Genomic DNA, 22,535 nt, shown 5'->3' with positions numbered 1-22,535 from the left:
TGGCGTTAGGTGGTTGTTTCCGTGTATGATCGCTGGCCGCAGCTTAGCTGGAGGCATGTGAGGAGGAAAGAGGTGCCTGCCTGGGCGTGAACGTAGTGTGTCTCAGCTGGGATTGTTAGCATCTGGACGCCGAGTGGGGCCCGATAGGAAGACCGGACTGTGATTTTATGGTTAATAGTGTGGACAGTGGCATGGTGTGCCGTTAACTTGATTCGCAAGGGGAGCAAAGTCTCGCCTGTTGTAGTTTGTCGAGCCTGAGTTTGAAATACCTTCTATGGACGGCTGGATGTCATTTCGTCCTCCTGTCTCTCCGTCGCTGGGATTGATATCCTAGTTTACCGACCCATGGATGTATATCGATGGGGTATGCTGCTCTCTGTACTCTACTAGACGCTGGTGATGGAAGTGCGTCGTTCAGCGGCCCGTTAGTCTGGGTGCTGTATGTTTGATCTTCTGGTTCAAATTATTCGAGTGGCGCTCCTTAGAGTTTGCCTTGCACAGACAGATTGGAGTTCATTTGTCTTGTGGTGCTTCTGCTTTCCGTTAACAAAGGTTAAGCTTGATTTGGCACTCTGTACGACGCTTGGAACTTCAGCAGGCGGTTCAGAGCCACCTTCACGACTAAACGGAAGCCTTTGAACTGAGGGGTCTTGTGTTTTGCATATTGTTCATAAATTGTTGTTCTGGAATTAAGTTGGCTGAGGTTTTGTAGGGATTTCCCGCCATTTGGTCTGTTGTCCGTCCCAGGCTAGGTCTCGTTATTTTAAAAGTCGTTCCTTGTTTTGGCTTAGTACGATTTTGGTTTACTGCCTGGTGGTTCTGATAGTATGCCAGGTCGCTGTTGTTGTGTTGCATTTTGTATGGGGCTGTGTGCTTGGAGCCATGGAGTACCATTTGAGTGAACTGCTTCACTGGGGAGTACTGATCGGGCCATTCTTGGTCCTCTGCGGTATGAAATGATTTTATTATTATTTCAAAGTGACATTATCACTTAAATGATTTAATTCTTGTTGCGTTAATTGCAAATTGGGTACTGAGAAACTTAGTAGCGTAATTACGGAAGATTTAATAGTGGCACATGCCCGTTTACCTGTTTCATAATCTGTTAATTAACGAATGACCTGAAGCTCATAGTCATATGGTGTGTTTTTCTTAAATTATTGTATTTTTATGTCATGTTATTGTTTTTTTTAATTTGCTGATCACTGGTATACTGTTCCAAGTATTAGAATGTTTCAGGTAGCTGTTACTTGGGTGGAACGCACGGAACCGCAACAGAGAGAGTAGTTGCGTGCCTTACGTGTCCGTTGTTGGCGCGGCCTGGTGTCCGTTGTTTGTTTTGATGCACCTGAATTAAGTATTGTGTTGCCTCCTCCCTTGCGGCCCCCGTTGTGTTCTTCTCGTAAACATTTCCTTCAAGGCATTTTAGTTAATTTTATGCTAGTATTATCTTAATTTCTTACATTGGTAAAATTGTGCGGCCTTCATTATGCACACTGTTTGTCATAGCGGAGTTGATGTGCCATTGTAATTCCTTAAACTCCATTGTGTGTGCCCTTCGTGATACATACTGTTTGTCATAATAGAGTATGGCAATTATAATGTCTCATATATCATGATGTGCATGTGTAATGGTGCAATAAATGGATGATTGTTATTTCTGTTTTTGGCGCCCTTCATGCCTCCTTTTTGTCCCTATTGGTATGCTATCCTTGTACTTGTGAATGTTAGCCATATCATTTGCAATGTATGTATATAAAACCCTAAGATAGACAGTCTCTAGAGAATCAAAGGTGTTACCTTGCTTAAACCATTAGATTATACATCCTTTTGATGTATACGTGGTAGCCTTTTGGCTAAATTTTGTTGCAATTTTAAATTGGTAAGCAGGACGCAGAATTGCAAGATTTTCTCTGCTTGGCCAAGCAACAAGTATCATTTTAATGAGAAAGGAAGTTCCTGTGAACATGTGAATGTTTATGAGTAATTGAATTTTGCATAGTTTATACTTCTAATTTCATTGTAATTCTTTATGGACAGAAATGATGATCTTCTGGTCAGAGACCATTACTGTGAAATTCAACGAGAGTATAAATAAATGTACACAGAAAATGGTTCAAACGGCTCTAAGCACTATGGGACTTAACATCTGAGGTCATCAGTCCCCTAAACTTAGAACTACTTCAACCAAACTAACCTAAAGGCATCACACACATCCATGCCAGAGGCAGGATTCAAACCTGCGGACGTAGCAGGCGCGGCTCTGGACTGAAGCACCTAGAACCGCTCGGCCACAGCAGCTGGCAAATGTAGACAGCAATGAACTTTCACAGAACTGTGTTTCAAGGAATACTTAGATATTGTAACTATAAAACTTGTCCACCGTGAATATGTTGATTGAGACTTTTAAAATAAAGCGTCATCGTATTTTTCCCCGAACAGTGTAAAATAATCATATTTAAAGATCAGTGATACCATGTCAGGTTTTGTGTGGCGATTTTTCTCCAAGATATGACAATGGGTGACATTTCCCCATACATCACTGTGTGTGAACTGTGTGAAGTGCTTCATTCAGTGACCATAAACTGCAACCAGACAGAAAGTCATCTCTGAATTTTGTGCTTTACTGCAACCAAAACCGAAAACAAGTATGATCAATAGGACAGAATCAACCCGGGAACTGAAAATGTGATCGACTTGTTAAAGACTATGTATTGTATGTGTTGTCAGAACATTGCATTGGCATGAACATTTCCAAGCCAACCGCCGCTAGTGTCGTCTGAACCAAAGTTGAAAAAGTTTACGCAGTGCTGTGCGAAGCCAGCTAATGTTTGCCGAACCGCCTGTAGAGAGACTTCGCATGCAACGGCTATTAAGCGTACTCCACGTTGTGAAATATTATGAAAGAACGACAAGATTCAGGGCTCAGCACCTACCTAATAAAACAATTTACCTTACAGGGCAATAAGCTAGCACCTACAAATACAGCTATTACAATATGTACTTGGTTTTTTTCGTTTCCACCTACACCGAGCTGCCATCCAACCCCAACGGGCCGCGATCCAGAGAAATGCAAATGCTCCCACCTGAGAGGAAGGAAGAATGAAAGTCGCAGCCAGCAGCCATCGGTGAATCACAGCAGGTCCATCTGGACCTATACTTACATACGGGTGGGTGGGGGTGGGGGCGGGGGCGAGAACTGTACCTGACAGTCTCCGCCGGCCACCGTCCTACTGCGACGAAATTTTTTTTCGTCACCTCAACCAACACTTCAGTCAAGTCTCTCGTCATTTCACCACATGAAGATTTAAATAGAAAGCTGTTATGAAAAATAAAACACCCACAATAACACACTACACACACAGCAACATTTTAAAGTACAGCATTATTAATACCTGATTAATTCACAGTACCGCAAATTTTTATGCAACTGTATTGTGAAATATTTATGATGTATTGTGTAATCATAATCCAGAGGAATATCTTTTTCCATACTAATATGACGTTAATAATAAGAAGTATATTTATTATTCTAATGATAATGTATTTAATTGAGATTTAAGTTGAAATATTTAAGGATTCATAACATATCAACATTATCGAACACTAGTTCAATGACTTGGCTTTAAATATTTACTACTTGGTAATATTCTACAAAAGCATAACTTCCAAATAGTGGAAACTAAAAATCAGTGAATACCAATGAAAATGGATTTTCATTGAAAACATTAATAACTATGCAATGTCTAACTACTATTTGAAAATATCATAAAGACCTGATTGTAATATACACTCCTGGAAATGGAAAAAAGAACACATTGACACCGGTGTGTCAGACTCACCATACTTGCTCCGGACACTGCGAGAGGGCTGTACAAGGCAATGATCACACGCACGGCACAGCGGACACACCAGGAACCACGGTGTTGGCCGTCGAATGGCGCTAGTTGCGAAGTATTTGTGCACCGCCGCCGTCAGTGTCAGCCAGTTTGCCGTGGCATACGGAGCTCCATCGCAGTCTTTAACACTGGTAGCATGCCGCGACAGCGTGGACGTGAACCGTATGTGCAGTTGACAGACTTTGAGCGAGGGCGTATAGTGGGCATGCGGGAGGCCGGGTGGACGTACCGCCGAATTGCTCAACACGTGGGGCGTGAGGTCTCCACAGTACATCGATGTTGTCACCAGTGGTCGCCAGAAGGTGCACGTGCCCGTCGACCTGGGACCGGACCGCAGCGATGCACGGATGCACGCCAAGACCGTAGGATCCTACGCAGTGCCGTAGGGGGACCGCACCGCCACTTCCCAGCAAATTAGGGACACTGTTGCTCCTGGGGTATCGGCAAGGACCATTCGCAACCGTCTCCATGAAGCTGGGCTACAGTCCTGCACACCGTTAGGGCCATCTTCCGCTCATGCCCCAACATCGTGCAGCCCGCCTCCAGTGGTGTTGCGACAGGCGTGAATGGAGGGACGAATGGAGATGTGTCGTCTTTAGCGATGAGAGTCGCTTCTGCCTTGGTGCCAATGATGGTCGTATGCGTGTTTGGCGCCGTGCAGGTGAGCGCCACAATCAGGACTGCATACGACCGAGGCACACAGGGGCCAACACCCGGCATCATGGTGTGGGGAGCGATCTCCTACACTGGCCGTACACCACTGGTGTTCGTCGAGGGGACACTGAATAGTGCACGGTACATCCAAACCGTCATCGAACCCATCGTTCTACCATTCCTAGACTGGCAAGGGAACTTGCTGTTCCAACAGGACAATGCACGTCCGCATGTATCCCGTGCCACCCAACGTGCTCTAGAAGGTGTAAGTCAACTACCCTGGCCAGCAAGATCTCCGGATCTGTCCCCCCATTGAGCATGTTTGGGACTGGATGAAGCGTCGTCTCACGCGGTCTGCACGTCCAGCACGAACGCTGGTCCAACTGGAGGCGCCAGGTGGAAATGGCATGGCAAGCCGTTCCACAGGACTACATCCAGCATCTCTACGATCGTCTCCATGGGAGAATAGCAGCCTGCATTGCTGCGAAAGGTGGATATACACTGTACTAGTGCCGACATTGTGCATGCTCTGTTGCCTGTGTCTATGTGCCTGTGGTTCTGTCAGTGTGATCATGTGATGTATCTGACCCCAGGAATGTGTCAATAAAGTTTCCCCTTCCTGGGACAATTGAATTCACGGTGTTCTTATTTCAATTTCCAGGAGTGTAGGCTAGTAGACACGCGCAACCCTCGGCTCACGGGGTCACCCCCCCCCCCCCACACACACACACACACCACACTCCTCCACCCCAACGGACCCTCCACTGCCGCGATTGGATGAGTCTGTTGATGAAATTTAATGAAACCATAGTCAAAATGTGAGGGTGCATATGTCAGTGATAGAAATCCATTGTAAGGGGAATGTAAACCATATGATCAATTGGAATAACTGATACCTGTCTATGACTAATCACAGAATCTATTATTACAAAAATGGAGGGTAATTTCAAAAATATTGTAAATAGTTTTTAAATTCCCGTCTGGGAGGTGATATAATATTGTGCCCTGCCCACAGCGTAATAACAAACTATTTTCTTTTTCTACTGAATATTAAGGTTTAAAGATATAATTTAACCACTGAATCAATGAACTGTGCTGCAAGTCTGCTAATATGTACGCCAGAATAATGAGAGTGGCTTATCATTATCATCTGTATATTGTTCTAGATAAAAAGCGCTTGTCTTCTCTTTCTCTTCTTCAATCGTGCGCCTTTCCGACAGCATCTTACACTATCAGACTCCTACTTTCTTCCATTTTCTTCGAATGAACTAAACTTGAAATCCTGCTGGGAATTTATTTAATCATGCTATTATTATCGCCAATTGTGAGTACTAATATGACCTTATTACGAATACTTTATTCTTACGCTCCAGAGTTGAGCTAAGATTATTGTAATTTCCAGGTATTTTGCTGAAATATGGCACAATTCTTTGTTATGTTCAAAATGTGAGAATTACTGACAAAATGTTAGATTTCTGTATAAATTATTTACTTCTTTAAATAATAATTGTTTAATTTAACATTTCTGCTTTCATTTAGTAATAGCAGTCCCAAATTTCCAATTTGTAAATATTATAGGTATTTCTTTACTACATTTTTTTCTTATGATGACAATGCGATCCTCACGAGATTAAATCAAATTATTCTGAATTTCTCACGAGGTCAGAAGACAGAAATTTCCCTGAGATTACAAAAAACACAAATTAACCATTTTCCAGCACGCTGCTTGCCTACTGATCTTCACTTCAAGCAAAAACGGTAAAACGAGTAAAATAAATTAAGGAGTGAAGTGCCAATATTGTGTGTTCAATAGTACTGTATTCATTTTTCGATAAAAATAATTTTTACTGTAATTTCAAAAAAGTGGTGTGTGTGTATGAAATATCTAATTCATTTACTTTTAATTAAGGATAAGAAGTGATACTTCTAATTATAATAATAGTTGTGTGTGAATATTTAAGTATTAAAAGTAACTAGTCTCATGCATATCTTTAAATAATAGTAGAACAGAAAATTTAATTGCTATACATTGAGTTTGTAGAAATTTTGCTTAGCAGTCATTCAATTACTGAACTATTGCCAATATATGAATATACTATAAGCTCAGGTTACATCCATTGTAATTTACGCTAGCTGAAGCATAATTTTCCACAATTCCATAATAATATTCACCCATATTTATAAAACATACCATAGTCAAAATGATTCAATATAGTGTTTATCTGCTGCGCTACAGATGATGCGATTCTGTACCATATCATTGTACCTCGCACCCACCTTGCTCATACAGTGTTGCTGATGTGTTGCTCCACAGCACCACCTATTGCTGAGTTTTTGCACCCATTTTCAGTTTCCATAAAACCCAACAACTTCAGGAATGTGTGTCAATTTTTACCTCTCTACCTTTGCTATTCCACGAATTAGTACATTTTAAAATGTTAATGACTTGGGCAACCCCATAAATGGTTTATGAGAGAATTTAGGCAGTTTGGACTGTTTGTAGATTATGCTGTCATTTACCATACAGTAAAGTCATCAGATGATTGGAACGGAATGCAACACAATTTATACAAAATATCTGTGTTGTGAGAAAACTGGTAACTGTCTCTGAATAAGGAAAAGTGACACCATCCACATGAGTTCCGGCGTGCGCACAACAACACACACACACACACACACATACACACACACACACACACACACACACACACACACACACACACACAAAAATCAGTTATGTGATAAGTCATAAAAATTTGAAGGCTGTCTATTTAACTGAATACCTATCTGAAAACAAAGATGATGTGACTTACCGAACGAAAGCGCTGGCAGGTCGATAGACACACAAACAAACACAAACATACACACAAAATTCTAGCTTTCGCAACAAACAGTTGCTTCGTCAGGAAAGAGGGAAGGAGAGGGAAAGACAAAAGGAAGTGGGTTTTAAGGGAGAGGGTAAGGAGTCATTCCAATCCCGGGAGCGGAAAGACTTACCTGAGGGGGAAAAAAGGACGGGTATACGCTCGCGCACACACACACATATCCATCCACACATATACAGACACAAGCAGATATATTTAAAGACAAAGCTCTTTAAATATGTCTGCTTGCATCTGGATATGTGTGGATGGATATGTGTGTGTGTGCGCGAGTGTATACCTGTCCTTTTTTCCCCCTAAGGTAAGTCTTTCCGCTCCCGGGATTGGAATGACTCCTTGCCCTCTCCCTTAAAACCCACTTCCTTTCGTCTTTCCCTCTCCTTCCCTCTTTCCTGACGAAGCAACCGTTTGTTGCGAAAGCTAGAATTTTGTGTGTATGTCTGTGTTTGTTTGTGTGTCTATCGACCTGCCAGCGCTTTCGTTCGGTAAGTCACATCATCTTTGTTTTTAGATATATTTTTCCCACGTGGAATGTTTCCCTCTATTATATTAACTGAATACCTAGAATTTCAAGGAAGGATGACATAGATAATTTTGTGGGGAAGGCAATCCAAAGACTACATTTTATAGACAAAACACAGAAGACACAACACTGCTATTAAAGGAACTGCTAATACTACACTTATTAATTCTCTGCTACATTATTGCTGTAGAGTATGGGATCATACATGACTGATGAAGGACATCAAAAAAGTCCAAAGAATGGCAGCACATTTTGTATTATCAAAAAACACGGGAAACAGTGTCACGGATATGATATGTGAGTCATGGTTGCAATCTTTAAAACAAAGACTTTTTCATTGCGATGAGATATTTTCCCTAAATTTCAATTACCAAGCTTCTCCTCTGAATGTAAAAATATTTTATTGCCACCGACCTACATATGGAGAAATGATCATTGTAATAAAATAAGAGATATCAGGAGGTTGTTTGAAGAACAGGCACTTAAGTGAGGATTGCAGAATAATCACGTAGGTGCTGCTGTAGATGTTTGATGCTCAGCCTATGTTGAGTTAGCTCGGTGGTTCTTAACTGGCCATGAATTCTGCTGTATCTGTTATGAGATTTTTGTAATAGGTTTTCCATTCGTTCACAGAGGTAAGACTCATTACTGAAACACCGTTATATCATGTTTGCAATGCTCTGATTATCTTCCATGCTTGCCTTATTTGTGTGTTGGCTACTATCGGTTAATATTTCATCATATTCTTCCCAGTACTTATTCTAAGCCTTTGTTACATCTTTCTATACCCTTCTCCTTTTTTCATTTATAATTTAGTCTATCCTGAGTGTCTTATGAAAGCAACCATTTCTTGCACACAGCTTTCTTTTCAGTTACAATCTCTGCTATCTCTTCCTTCCACCATGGTGTATCTTTCCTGTACTTTTCAGGGCCTATTTTTTCTCAAATGTCTTCATTTGAGGCTTCATGACGCATTTTTCCAGATGTACACACATTTCATTTGCCAATCCTTCTGTTATTCTGTCCAGTTCAGTAGCTGAGATTGCCTGGTCAAATAAAATATATATTTTTTTATTATTATCACGTAATGTGCCTCATACAATCAAGGATTGAGACAAAGGTGACTTGTCAGTTATAAGACTAACACACAGCCTAATAAACTAATCTAAGGTGACAGTGCATATGTATTACTTTACATGGTTACCACTATTTTTAAAAATCTATGGTTATTACACGGCCATCATTCAAGAAACTTCTATGCTATACTAGCATTTACTTTTAAAATATATTTCCAGGTCTCCTTCAGATCTGGGTCACGTTTTTCCTTACAGGTTTTATCTGGTATAAGAACTTAGTTGAGTCATATCTCAAACTCTTGATATTATACTTGAAATTATCCAATAGAGTTCCATTTTCACCAGCTGCTCTCTTATGATGAAGCCTTGTTTGTAGAAAAAGTAAGTTACTGTAACAAGTAATAAATGTTATGTGCCACATTCTGGACCATGCACGTCTCTGACGTATGAGATTTTCAGTTCACTTTTCTGTCTGACAGTAATATAATCAATGATTGATTTTAAGTTACATGTGGGTTGCATCTGGAAATGTCTATGGATATCTTTGTGAGAAAACCATCCAGTAGCAATTTTTAGTTTCTGTTGCTACTAATTGGTCGTTTAATTTGGAACAATTTTGCCATTCAGGTCACCAATTTGAAACACCTTCTGATTTCCAAACTTGTCATCAGATCCAAAAAGAAACTGTAATTCATAGTAGTTGTGCCATCATCCATTTGGGCACATGGTGCTATGGTTAGTGAGGAATGATTTCTCACAGTGATATCTATCTGCAAGGTGTGTGACTGATTTGTTTCCAGGATATTATTCATTTTAACTCCTTTTTAATTGCTATTCCTCCTTGGCCTCATGCTTTTTTTGGTACAGCACTCCATACAAGCATATATCCATACCTTTCCTCTGCTCCTTTCTCTTTTTTCGTGGCCTCTGTGATAGCTACTATGCCGATATTGTACTGTTCTACTTCTTTAAATACTTCTCCTTTTTAATTGATGTCCCTTCAGCATTCCAAATCCCTAATCATAAAGTTTATTTCCTCACCAATTTTCATCTATGTTTTTGATAGTCCCATTCCCAAGGCACTGTTCTGAATTATTCACCCCCCCCCCCCCCTGCCCCCCTCTCCACAACCGCCCTGCCCCAAATGCTCAGCTGTAAACCCATCACCTCAACCCTCGACCTGGAAGAGCAGGTGATCTTCTGTCAGGGTGTCATTCCTTTAGATTGGTTGTCTTTCTACACTTAAGAGGTCAATCTTCCCTTTTAAAGATTGCCACTTCTGCCAGTTCCACCAAACTGAAGTCCTTCAGCTCTGCTTCTGCCGTTACTGTGTCTTTGCCCCTATGACTGGACAATGTAGCATTCTACACCACAAAACTGTCCTCAGAAGATTTTACCCACCCCCACGACATGGATGAACCTGCTGAGAGTTAATTAAGTGGTTTCAGAGAAGGTATCTCGGGCTCCCCTAAGCTGGATTAATGTTTGCATGTGACACAATGAGCAAAGGGCAAACCAGGAAATTAAACTATTAAAACTTTTGCTCTCGGATTCCAGAACATTCTATACAAAAATCTGGAAATATATGCTAGCAGGACAAGGATGTGGCAGAGAGGTTATACGGCGATAAACCAAGTAAACAATGTAACATATCAATAATCCACCTGATAAAAATGGCATGACCATCGAAATACATAGTAATGCTGAAATAATAATAATAATAATAAAAGTGCATGAAGCAGTGTACCAATTGTTATTTCTTTCAAGAAGGTGGAAAAATGTGCAGCTTGCTTTACATGTTAAAAAATGTAACAGATCGCATTTCACAAAACACAAGTATTTGTTACCTTATGACTACAAAATCAATGACTCACAACTGGAATCACCTCAACAAAATCAAAAAGTTAATAAATTTGCAAGTAAAATGTTTGTGGAGAAAGAGCAAACATTGCACAAAAGTTATCTTTAAGGAATTAATGGTTCTGCCTTTTTTCCTTACTAAATATGTTGGGATTACACAGAGACTGGTAAGTAACTCTCATTTCACATATATTTATATAAAAGAAATGCAAAAATTCAAACTTATATCATCGATAACATACCTGTCCAGCAGCAAAATCTAGCTGTTCCAAACCAACTTCATATCGATTGCGCTGCAGTGTAATTTGGTCCATTTTCACTTGATACAAGCTTTTAAATGTCAAAATCAGTTCAAGATAGGAGGTGGGAGTAACATAATTGCGTCTTCTGAGTGATTCATAGTACCTATAGTCAAAATGTTGATAAGTCTGACTATTACTTAAAGCAATCAGTAAAACATCACTGCAAACAAGAATGCCTAAAATTATGTGTATTTTTTAAAATTTTGTCATGGGTTATAAATAACTTGAGGACAAAATTTAAAATCCATAGAAAAGTTACAATAAGACAATATCACAAATTTCCCATGTTAACAGCTAGCATGTACTGAATTGCCTAATGTTTAACATGCTCTCACTTCTGTCTTCTTTCCCCTTCAGTGTTATAAATTGATCAGTTTATATACAATATATTAAGTGTGAGATTTTAAATATTATATTATTGCACGTTTTATTGGACAGTCCAGTGATGCCTTCAAAATATATTATTACTGTTTGCCCCCCTAGGGACTGCTTTACAGTAGAAGTACAGGCATCTAAGTAACACTTTCACAACAGTTGAGCACACCATGCATGCATGCACTTGCAAAGTATAAACAGGACCATTCAGTTTACTTCCATACTTTCACCAGTATACACCTCAAGACAGTAGTGATCCTTTTGAAGCATAAAAGGTTTGCCCTAGCCTAAACCAGGAACAATAAGTTCTAGAAACTAATGGATCAGACAATGCAGATTTAATGACTGATTTGCAAACACTTCCAAATGATATCCAACCTGCTGATGTAGAGGAATGGCTAGCAAAAGGTAACCAATAAAGAATTTGAAGATGATCACATCATCCATCCTGTTTTGCGAGTGTATAGTGTTGAGCAAGAGGACCAGATGATAAAGAACAGGGAGAAGAAAAGATCAGTCACACTGCAGCAAAGAATGTGTACGAGACTCCTTTCAAACATTTGGGACAACATCCAACCATTACAGCTATGCACATATTGTTGGGCAATAAGTGGCATGTTGCAGTTGCAAAGTCAAGGTTTAAAGGAGAGAAATGAAAACCAATTTACACTTTTTAAAATACATGTTCAGTGTCTAAAATTTTCTGTTTTTCTTTCTATTTCCTCCAAATGTATATATATTTTACTTACTTTTATGTATGACATAGTTTTGAGCTCTTCAAAAGACTTGTTGCATTCCCCTCAAATTAAATGACCTTTATAGCATTCCAACCAATTCCCATTCCTAAAAATGACAGCTAATCAAGGTTCTAACATACCAAATCTCAGATTCACAAATAAATTTTATTTACTGCACACTTCATGGAAATCTAAAGGATTCTATGTGATTCTTGTGGAAGTAAACAGGAATAAAAGTACTTGGTCATACTATTACAAATCATTCTAATATTTTGTTTTGGAAAGAATTGGTTGTTGAGTCACATAAGAAAAGGTGAAGAAGGGCATTTAATTGTTGCAACATTGGTTATTACCTCCAGCATTCTTTCTAACCTCAGGAATCTTCATAACTGTTTATGGTTTCTTGGGGCCCAAAGTCTGTTTCCTGTTGCATGATTGTGAGTATGACAAAACGTACCAGATCTGATACCTATCTATGAATTCGTTATTTGCATAAAAGCAGAGATCTTTCATTACATAAAAATATAAATAAGAATCCATATCTGAAAACATGTTTCATATGTCAGCACTGAATATTCATTCACCCTTATTTACTAATTTCAGTGCAAAGTAGCAATTTGTCCACACACTTGCAATGCCACACTTCTTATCAACAACCATAGCATGCTGAATGCTCGGTTTGAAATATGATGTGCCACTGCCTACAAAGTTTACATACCAGTGAGAACAGTTTGAAGTGTGTTCACGAGAGAATCGGAATGTGTGCAATAGCATGCTTACTAATATGTTCCAAAACGCTGCACATAAAAACAGAATTTTCCCATGCTCATAGCTTGGGTTCTATTTATGATAAAAAGATAGGATCAAGTGTTTAGGGTAGTTCTTTGGCTAGGACCTATTTGTATACCCAACAGAAGTATCATCTTATAATCACTATACTACAGGACGGGTCAAAAGTGGTGACTAGGAGACCCCCACCTGGGGAAGTTTGGCCACTGAGTTGATAAGTATTTTCAGTTGAGATCACATTATGCAACTTGCGTGTGAACGATGATGAGGTCAACACAATAGTCAGTCTCCAAGTGGAGAAAATCTCCAATCTGGCTGGGAACTGAACCCAGGTTCGCTGCATGACAGTGAGATGCACTTATTGTTCAGCTAAGGGGTCTGACACAGAGTCATTTCCTCCTACTTAGGTAAACAGAGCAAATTGGTTGGTTCATTTTGCATTTGATGCAGTCTACAGTGGGTTTGATGGCACTTATGGTGGCACCACTAGTTCATGGGCAGTTCCTCAGAAAACTCCCAAAAAAGTATTTCTTTACTAATTTTTGGCATCAATAGCGGGACAAAACCCAGCCGAGGATTCCAAGATGGTTATACACAGTAAATGGCTGAAATTTTTGGGACATCTTAATAAGATACTGATCTCAAACTACCTTGAAAATTTTCCAGAAAACTTGTTACATATACAAAGTTTAAATTTACCCTACTCATACACGTAAGATATGCATGTAAAAATTTATCCTACTCCTACATGTAAAATATGCACGTAAAAATTAACTTACTCTCAGTAAAAACAACCCCATGATTTAATTAAACTGATAGGTATACCTGTGACTAAATGAATGAATGAATGAATGATTCGTTTGCGAAAATTTATGGACAGTTCCTCAGGAACCACTAAAAAAAAGCGTTTTCACCATTTTTTCACCATCAGCAGCAGATCAAACTCCAGTCGCTGATTCCAAGATGGCTGTGCACAGCAAATGAACATAATTTTTACAATACATTTCTAAGTCCCCAATGTTGAAGGAACTTGAAAATTTTATTAATATCTTTATCCGTATCCAAGAGACAGTTTTTCACAGTTCCCCTACTTGTGCACATAAAATGCAGTTCCTGGTGAAAATGTTGTTTGTAAAGTGATGTAGCATAGAGAATTATGATGTGAAATGTCTCCATTGTCATGAGAAAAATTCTGGGAACTCCACATTGCACTTGCAGTTTTGTGGACATAAAAACCCTTCTAAGGTGTCAAATTAGTTTTGCTTTATTGGTATTTCAGTTTCACGCAAGTGAACTATCAAAATGTTACTGACCCATCAGTTTCTCTTCGCATGAGTGACATGTCCTGTTGTGGCACAGAAAAAAAGGAACCAGCAGAAAAATGCTCCGATCAGCACAAAAAAAGTGAATATGCTCCTCTTTATTAAAAGACTCACCTGCCTCATTCTACCTCTCTCAGAATCTTAAAAAATTATCACAAAAATACTGGCATGTGAACATAATCATACTTTTTTATGTGAAACAGTGGGAGTGGGAAAGAGATGGTGAAGTCACAAATACTGGAACATAGTAGTGGTTGTGGTATTGAAAGAGTAAATGAGGTAAAAGCAGTGTGAGAGAGAGGGACACAGTGACAGTGGAACATAGTAAACTGTGAGAGAACAGTGCTGTTGTAAGACTGAAGGAGAGAACACCAGTGGGAAAGGAATAAAGAGACAGTGGAAGTGGGTGAGAGCCAGTGATAATGAGAGACAACATCTATAACAATGACATTATCCTCATTTTGCTTTTGTTGATGTTCATCTTATACCCTTCTTTCAAGACACTGTCCATTCCGTTCAACTGCTCTTCCAAGTCCTTTGCTGTCTCTGACAGAATTACAATGTCATCGGCAAACCTCGAAGTTTTTATTTCTTCTCCATGGATTTTAATACCTAGTAAAATAGTACTCTAAAACTTACACAAAAGATGGTTCAGGAAAATTTGGAACTTCAGCCTAGAAAAATAACTGGGAAGTGTTTTGATAAAGCAAAGTAACCACCCAGTTACATAAAAATTTGGCTTTTTAAATGCAATACAACATTCTAAGATTTTATACATTGTTGTAATCATGAGTTCTGACTGATGGGCTGTAAGCCTAGAATGAGCATGTTTTCAGTTAAGATAATAATTGGAAACATTTGATCAACACAGTATAGTCACTGGAACAAGGAATGGAAAAATGCTAAACTGTTTTCAAATGTTACTTCACTAAGGAATTCACAGAAGTACTGCTCTGGTTTAATTCTCATTTGTGTCAAAACTTCAAATATTTATTTTAGTCAGTCTTTCTGAGTTCATTCAAACCAAATGAACAGAAAATGATATTCTCCTTTTCTCGAGAGTATCAGGATGTTTTCCAGTTTGAGTGCAGATTTCATCATTACTTTTCTTCCACATACTTCTAACTTTTCTTGGGCTGAGTATATCACATAATACCTTCCTTTAGTTCCTCCCCCCCCCCACCCCCCCCCCAGCTCTTCAGTTTCTTCCTTTTTGATGAGGACTCAACATTTCACTGCATAAAGGCACTCTTATTTTATGACAGTGTTGTAGTGTTTGATTTTCATTTTTACTGAGAGTGAGATTTTTAGTGAAAATTTCCTTCATTAATTAATGAGTCACTACTGCTTTGTGGGCTCTATTTTTGTAAGTTTCTTTATGTAGGCCGTTTGGATGTATTATTTCCCATAAATGCTTAAAATTATTCTCTCCATTGATGCTACCATGTGTTGTACCTAGGAATATTGTGGAATTTTTAATGTTTGTTATGAATTCAATATTCTCAAAAGAAGTCTGTAATCCAGCATCTGTTTCAACAGGTTGATCTGCTCAATTGCTGTATCAATGTTTTCGGAAAACATTGCTAAATCGTGTGAAAAGTTAGACAGCTGTGTTTGACATTTGAGTTTTTGTATCTCAATCTGAGTTCTTGGGTCAGCAAGCAATGGCACAAGGCCATCATTTTGCCTTACAGGGTGACCAGCGATTGATGATTTTCAAATTCAAGGTTTTACAAGACAAATTTTTTCCATGTTACGTTTTTATTACATTTGAGACTAAAATAGCCTTTTTATCAAAACTTTATATTGGTAGCTAATACAATATGCATAATTAATTACAAGTTACTTCTTTAGTAGTGTAAATCACAGATACAAATTAAAACATTTTTAAAACTTTGCAGATGAAAAATAAAAAATTACTAATTCTGTTTTTACAAATATGTACACATTGTAACTTGCTGATAAAAGGGGACAAATTGTAGAAATTTGTTATGACAGAAACGAAAAAATAATTTCTTTAAATTTTTTATCTCTGCTGAGATCTTTAATGCTTGAAACAAGATATGAGGTCTTTTCAAAAAATTCTGGGACTTTATCCACAAAATTTTTCTATGCTTACCTTTTACTTATTGTGCATGGTCTCTTTTGAAATACTCTCCTCCACAATTGATACACTGCTCCCAACACTGTTTGCACTTCCGGAAACAGTCATGGTAAGCCTCTTGCTCGATCGTACAAAGTGCCATCTGTAAATTTTCTTTTATCTTGTCTGCTGTTGCAAGTCTTTGTCCTTACAAGACAACTTTGGAAATAAAAAAAAGTCCATATGGGCCAGGTCTGCAGAGTTCAGAGGATGAGGTAGCACAGTCATTTAGTTTTTTATCACTAATCATGCACCATCAGGGATGACTGTGCAGGTGCATTGTCACTATGCAGGAGCCACGAATTGTTTCGCCACATTTCAGCCTGCTATCACATTGCCTCGCAGGCATTGCAACACGTCCCGATTGTACGATCGATTCACAGTTTGTCCTTGTGGCATGAGGTCTTTATGAACTAATCCTTCAAAGTCAAAGAAAACTATCAGCATGGCTTTGACATCTGACTTGACCTGACGAGCTTCCTTTGGTTTGGAGAGCCTTTCCCAACCCATTGTGAAGACTGAACAGTGGTCTCACCACTATAACTATAGACCCACATCTCATCACCAGTCATGATTCCCTTAACGAACATCTTGTTCTCATTTGTGTGATCCATTCCTGTTGGACTACATTAAACATCATGTGCCAGAGACAGTTACAGAGCTATACCTATTTTCAGATAATTGTCCAGGCAAAACAAGAATCACACATTGCCAAGAGCTTCTCTTATACAGGTTTAAACAGTTTTTTTTTTTTTTTTTTTTTTTTTTTTTTTTTTTTTTTTTAAATATATATATATAAATAAAAGTACCCACTAAGAAATGTGACCGTATCTATACTCCACATGAAATTTGTGAGCTTATAGCTACTGCTGAGAAAAACATCCAGGACAATTAGCCAGGTCGAAAGACAAGTGATCACTGGGTGTTCCACTTGGCAGCCTACTTATCATAAGTAGTCAACAGTCTCTCTTGAAACCAGACACCTTCCAAGAAATGAAAGGGTGCAGTTTCATATTTCCAAATATCGTTATTTTGAGTACTCATATGGATGGAAGGGTTTCGTAAAAAGAAGTGAGTACATAAGTGCAACTGGTTTTTAAATACTGAATACCTTTACCCTAAAAAAAACTAATGAAGTATCTTTACTTTGTCAAGAAGCTTATCCAGAAGGAAAAATACCTAAAAAAACTGAAGACTTGAAAACAGAAGAAAATGCTGTATATTGCAGAAAAACCCAAAAGCTTTTATGATCAACTTTCTCAATGATAACAAATAATGTTTGAAAAACATGTCAATGTAATGTAATAATATTCTTTGGCTATTAAAGATCTGTGTGTGTAATATGAGCTAACAGATATTACTCTTTATTTAATAAAAACCTGGATTACTTTCAAGTAAAACTATGCTTTACATTTTATAATGTGTTAAAAGAGGGACCTAAGTCAGCAAGGTAAAATATTTTTTTCTGGTTTCCTATTAGGCATAATGCAGCAAAAATGTATCTAATTGTAGATATATGTGTATATTCCAATATGAAATTTTACCAGTGCAGCATTTAACACCACAAAGGAGAAAATAAGTTTTCTTTGTTTTTCTCAAAACTATGAAAAAGTGACTTAGGTACCTTTCAAAAATCAGCCATTCAGTCTTGTGTCCAAGTTTCACCCAGAAGCACGTCCCATAGAGAGATTATTTAAGGAATTTAACAGATTTATCCGGAATTACTCCCCTCACAAACACACAAGGTGGATCAAATATGTTACTCCATTCCAGCTCAACTGGCTTCAGAAGACAAGTAGACAATTGGAAAAACCTTTATCCAAGGTTCCTAGGAAGGAAATATTGGAAGAGGAACAAATGTGCGGGCATTTAGCATTGAAGGAAAGGCAGAGTACAGAAAACAGTTGTATGATAAGAAATTAGGATGCACTGTAGAGTTCCATGTGGCACAACAACTACTACTTATGACCCCTACAAAATCGACAAAGTATGGTAAGTTGAATTGCGAGAGGCAACTACTGTACACAGGGCAATTTGTTATATCAAAAATCCCTCATCCAAGAGCCTGTAAGTTAGCATACCTAAACAGCAGTAAGGAAAAAGGGCTCTACCCACACAAAGAATTACTAAATAGAATTTAACATTGATCAAGCACGGCTTGGAGGAATGTATATAAGTGATGGCCTACTGTCCACTTGAATATACTTATTACAATGTTTACTTTTCAGTACACCTCTTGAAATAGTTCTTCTCTGAGATGTTTCCATCATGCATTCAGAAGTTCCTTGAACTCCAAAATGGCGAAATGAAATCTCTTCATTTCATTCTTAGAACCAGAATTGCAAATTCCCGAGTTTCAGAGAGTGAGGGCTCCTCTACCTATCACTTGGGATGCGTGTGTGGGAGTATTACCTTTGTAGCTGCCATAACAGTGTAGCAATTATTTATAATGAAGTCTTGTCTGTGATCAAATATCCAACCAGATCTCAAAAAGGCTTCAAAGTTGTGCAAAGATTGGCAGTTTCATTTAAATGTTCACACGCGTACAATTGTGCATGTCACAATAACTTAAGAAAAGCAGTATCCCACACTTAGTATCATCGCTAAAGTGAAACAATGATACTGAGATAAATGTGCTGGCATTGGCCATACAGAGTCATTTGGTTTCACAGGTGCACCAAGGGTAACAAGAACCCCACGAAAGTTGCAAAGACCCTCTTGAGGCATAGATTAAGAGAAAAGTGAGCACATGTTCCTAAGTCAGTTATGTTTATGTATCTGAAGCATTCTGGTTGCAGATGTTACTGCTGTACCTTCAGAAACAAGCTTGTTCTATGTTGTTCTCTCAGTTTTTGATTCAGGTTTCATTTACCTACTACTGGCAATTCTTTTGGCTCCGTGCTTTCTTTTCCTCTCTTTTGCATTTTTTGATGGTGTTTGGCTTTCTGTATCCACACAAATCTTTTTGCCAAATTACTGTTTTCTCTGAAATTGTCTAGGGTACTCCTATCTGGGTATTACTACAAAATGACTACAACATAAGTTCAGTCAACTCACTCGTGGGGTGGTTGCGGTAAGTAGTAGGAATATAAAATGGAATGAAGATGAAGGCTGAGTCACAGATAAGGCAGATAAAACACTTCAAATCATTGGCAGGATAATGAGAAAATGCAGTCAGCTTGCAATGGAAATTGCTAGAAAATCATTTGTACATCCCATTTTAAAATACTGCATGTGCATGTGGGATCTGTACCACATTAAGACTAAAATAATATACTGAATGTATACAAAGAACGGCAGCAAGAATGTTAAAGGTTTATATGAACCATGGCAGAGCATCACAGAAGTGCAGAAAAACCTGACAACTGAAAAGAACTGGAGGTCACTTCTTACCTCCAGGAGGTGAAATTTCAGTACTGCTTAGAGACAGTTATAGAAGTACATAACCTTTTCATGGGCAATCCAAAGGAATTCCAGAATCTAAAATCCTCACTTGGATCAGATTCACTGATGACAGTTTCATGATGTGGACTAAAAGCATAAAAAATGGGGTGAGGCTGAGGACACCCAAGCAACATTCCTCCAGAACCTCAACACCTCATCCTCTCTTTGCATCATGTGGTCCTCCTCAGTCTAATGAGCCACTGTCCTCAATATCGACCTCCACAAAACAGATGATGCCATCAGTACCTCTCCCTTCATATAATCATCCCATCTGCAGTGATGAACAGCTCTTCTCCAAGTATGCCACTAATCTCATTGAGGCTTTCACATGGCAAAATTATCTCCACCACAGAGTGCAAAACCACATTTCACATGCCTTGTCTCTCCAGTCATGTACCATCCCACACATGCTCATTGTCCAGCCACAAAGCAGGACCTTCACTTCCTCTCATCATGCCCTCCCCACCCTTGGCTGCTTACACTACCCACATAACATCCAGAGCTTGGTCCACAGCCATAGTGAAACTCCTGGGTGGTTTCACGCCACTGTCAGCTCTTAAAATATTGTTTATTCCAACTGCAATTTTGACACTTCTCAAGCATTCAGATGCCAATCAGTCACTAAATAAATATGCTATGGACACAAAACTAACAAAGCATTTAAAAAAAAATTTAAAGTTACTTATGTTGGATATTGCAACCCACTCAACAAAATTAAATTCTGACATGTGGGAACATAGTTTCCAGCAGTGTAAAACAAAATACATGTGGTGGTATAAATCTATCCACCATTCCATACTCCATGTGAGCATAAGTGCAAAAGTTGATAAAATAACAGCAAACAGTTGATATGATAGTAAAAATAACATCCACTATAAACATTAAAGTCAAAATCTCAAGTAGGCAGCAGACGTGGCGCACGGGTCAGGATGGTGGCAAAGCAACAAAGAGGCAGACGTATGAAGAGTGTGAGCCTGACAGCTCAAAGAAACTAGAATGTAGAGTCAGTATCATGTGGTTTGTAAAATGTGTACACAGAAAGGACAAAATTGAAGTATGTATTAAAGAAAAACTTAATCGGCAAATAATACCAAGAACATAAATTAAAAGTATGAAATACCTATATACATAAGTACAAGTATAATAACTGATACATAAAATGGTAAAACTAAGTGACATGCTTAGTCAGAGGAAATGACATCTTTGAATGCAAACACAACATGTCTGGGAATACTTTACATAAATTCTAAGGTACACATACATAAAGTATGCATGTACAGAAAAATGTGCTGTGATGAGCGAAGCAACTGGTGACATTAAAACTCAGCAGAATGGTCATTTATATTACATAAATATGAAGCCATGTGCAGCTGACAGGTCAATAAACATATTGAGAAATAATGAAGTAACATAAAATCACCAGCCCTACAGAACTGTTGAAAAATATATGTAAAATAGGCATTAGATAAATGACATGATAAGAAAGGAATCAGTTCCAAGACAGATTCTGAAAATGTGAAATAAACCTGTGTGATTGTTGTTTGGCAGGTAAATTGACATGAAAACCATTGATGAAAACTGTATTACAAGATTTGAAGGAATGAAGAACGGCCTTAGAACTTGTTCATAGTAATCTCATGGGACCTACTGATGTTTCAAGTTTTGACATTTAATGAGTATCATGTACAATGATAGCATGTACATATTCATGCATTTCTTAAGAAATAAGGATTAATTGCTTCCAGAATTCAAGAAATGGAAAAAATTCATATGGAAAAACAACATCGGAGTACCCTTGAAGAGAATTCATATGAACAATAGTCTAGAATTCTGTTCATGCAAAGTCACAGTTCTGTAAATCAGAAGGAATTTGGAATAAAAAAACAATGACATACACACAAAATCAAAATGGGACAACTAAATGCCTCAGCAGAATATGACAGATACAATATACAAATTAAGTTTCTATGGTGTTTTTTCTCATATTTATGTACATCTTGACTCATTTCACATCCCTGAAGGTTGTTATGTTTTATGGGATCTACGGAACACAATGTATAAAGGAATGAGATGACAGTACATCACTGAGCTCTAATGAGGAGAACACAGCAACTACCATAGCCCAATTTCTCAGAAACTTTTCTCAGTGGAAGAGGGATGAAAATAAGCTTATCTGTAGATATTTGACTGTTTTGGAGAAAATAGGGCTCAAGGTTTTCAAAGTACTTTATGTGACTTTTAGTGAGTAAACAGCCCAACTGAAGTGACAGCATGACGGCTAGCATCATGGCTTCAAACTTTTGTGCCCCATGTTTGAAACCGGATTATAATTATAATTTTTATTTTTATTTTTCATTTATATATCCATGTCCATAGAAGATTACTACACAAATGTTTTCCAATGTAATTTAAATGGCATTGTCCTTACTTGTCTACTATTTGCATGTCTACTGAATGAATTATTCAAAAAAGAATAAACAATAAATGAATGGAAACATTATTTGCAACTGTGTTTGATGAAATTCCTGT

General features: G+C 38.2%; 1 protein-coding gene across 1 annotated transcript in view; it reads right to left on the bottom strand.

Annotated features, from left to right (window-relative positions):
* LOC124776158 (dynein axonemal heavy chain 3) overlaps positions 1–22,535 on the bottom strand; it is a 1,197,897-nt gene that overhangs the window by 479,292 nt on the left and 696,070 nt on the right. The window contains exon 42 of the mRNA XM_047250998.1: positions 11,137–11,299. Coding sequence (XP_047106954.1) covers positions 11,137–11,299 — 163 coding nt within the window. The remainder of the gene's footprint in view (positions 1–11,136; positions 11,300–22,535) is intronic.

The sequence above is a fragment of the Schistocerca piceifrons genome, chromosome 2, assembly GCF_021461385.2.
Source record: "Schistocerca piceifrons isolate TAMUIC-IGC-003096 chromosome 2, iqSchPice1.1, whole genome shotgun sequence".
Classification (NCBI taxonomy): Eukaryota; Metazoa; Arthropoda; class Insecta; order Orthoptera; family Acrididae; genus Schistocerca; species Schistocerca piceifrons.
Note: the sequence above shows the minus strand (reverse complement) of the source record. Positions and strands in the feature narration are given on the sequence as shown.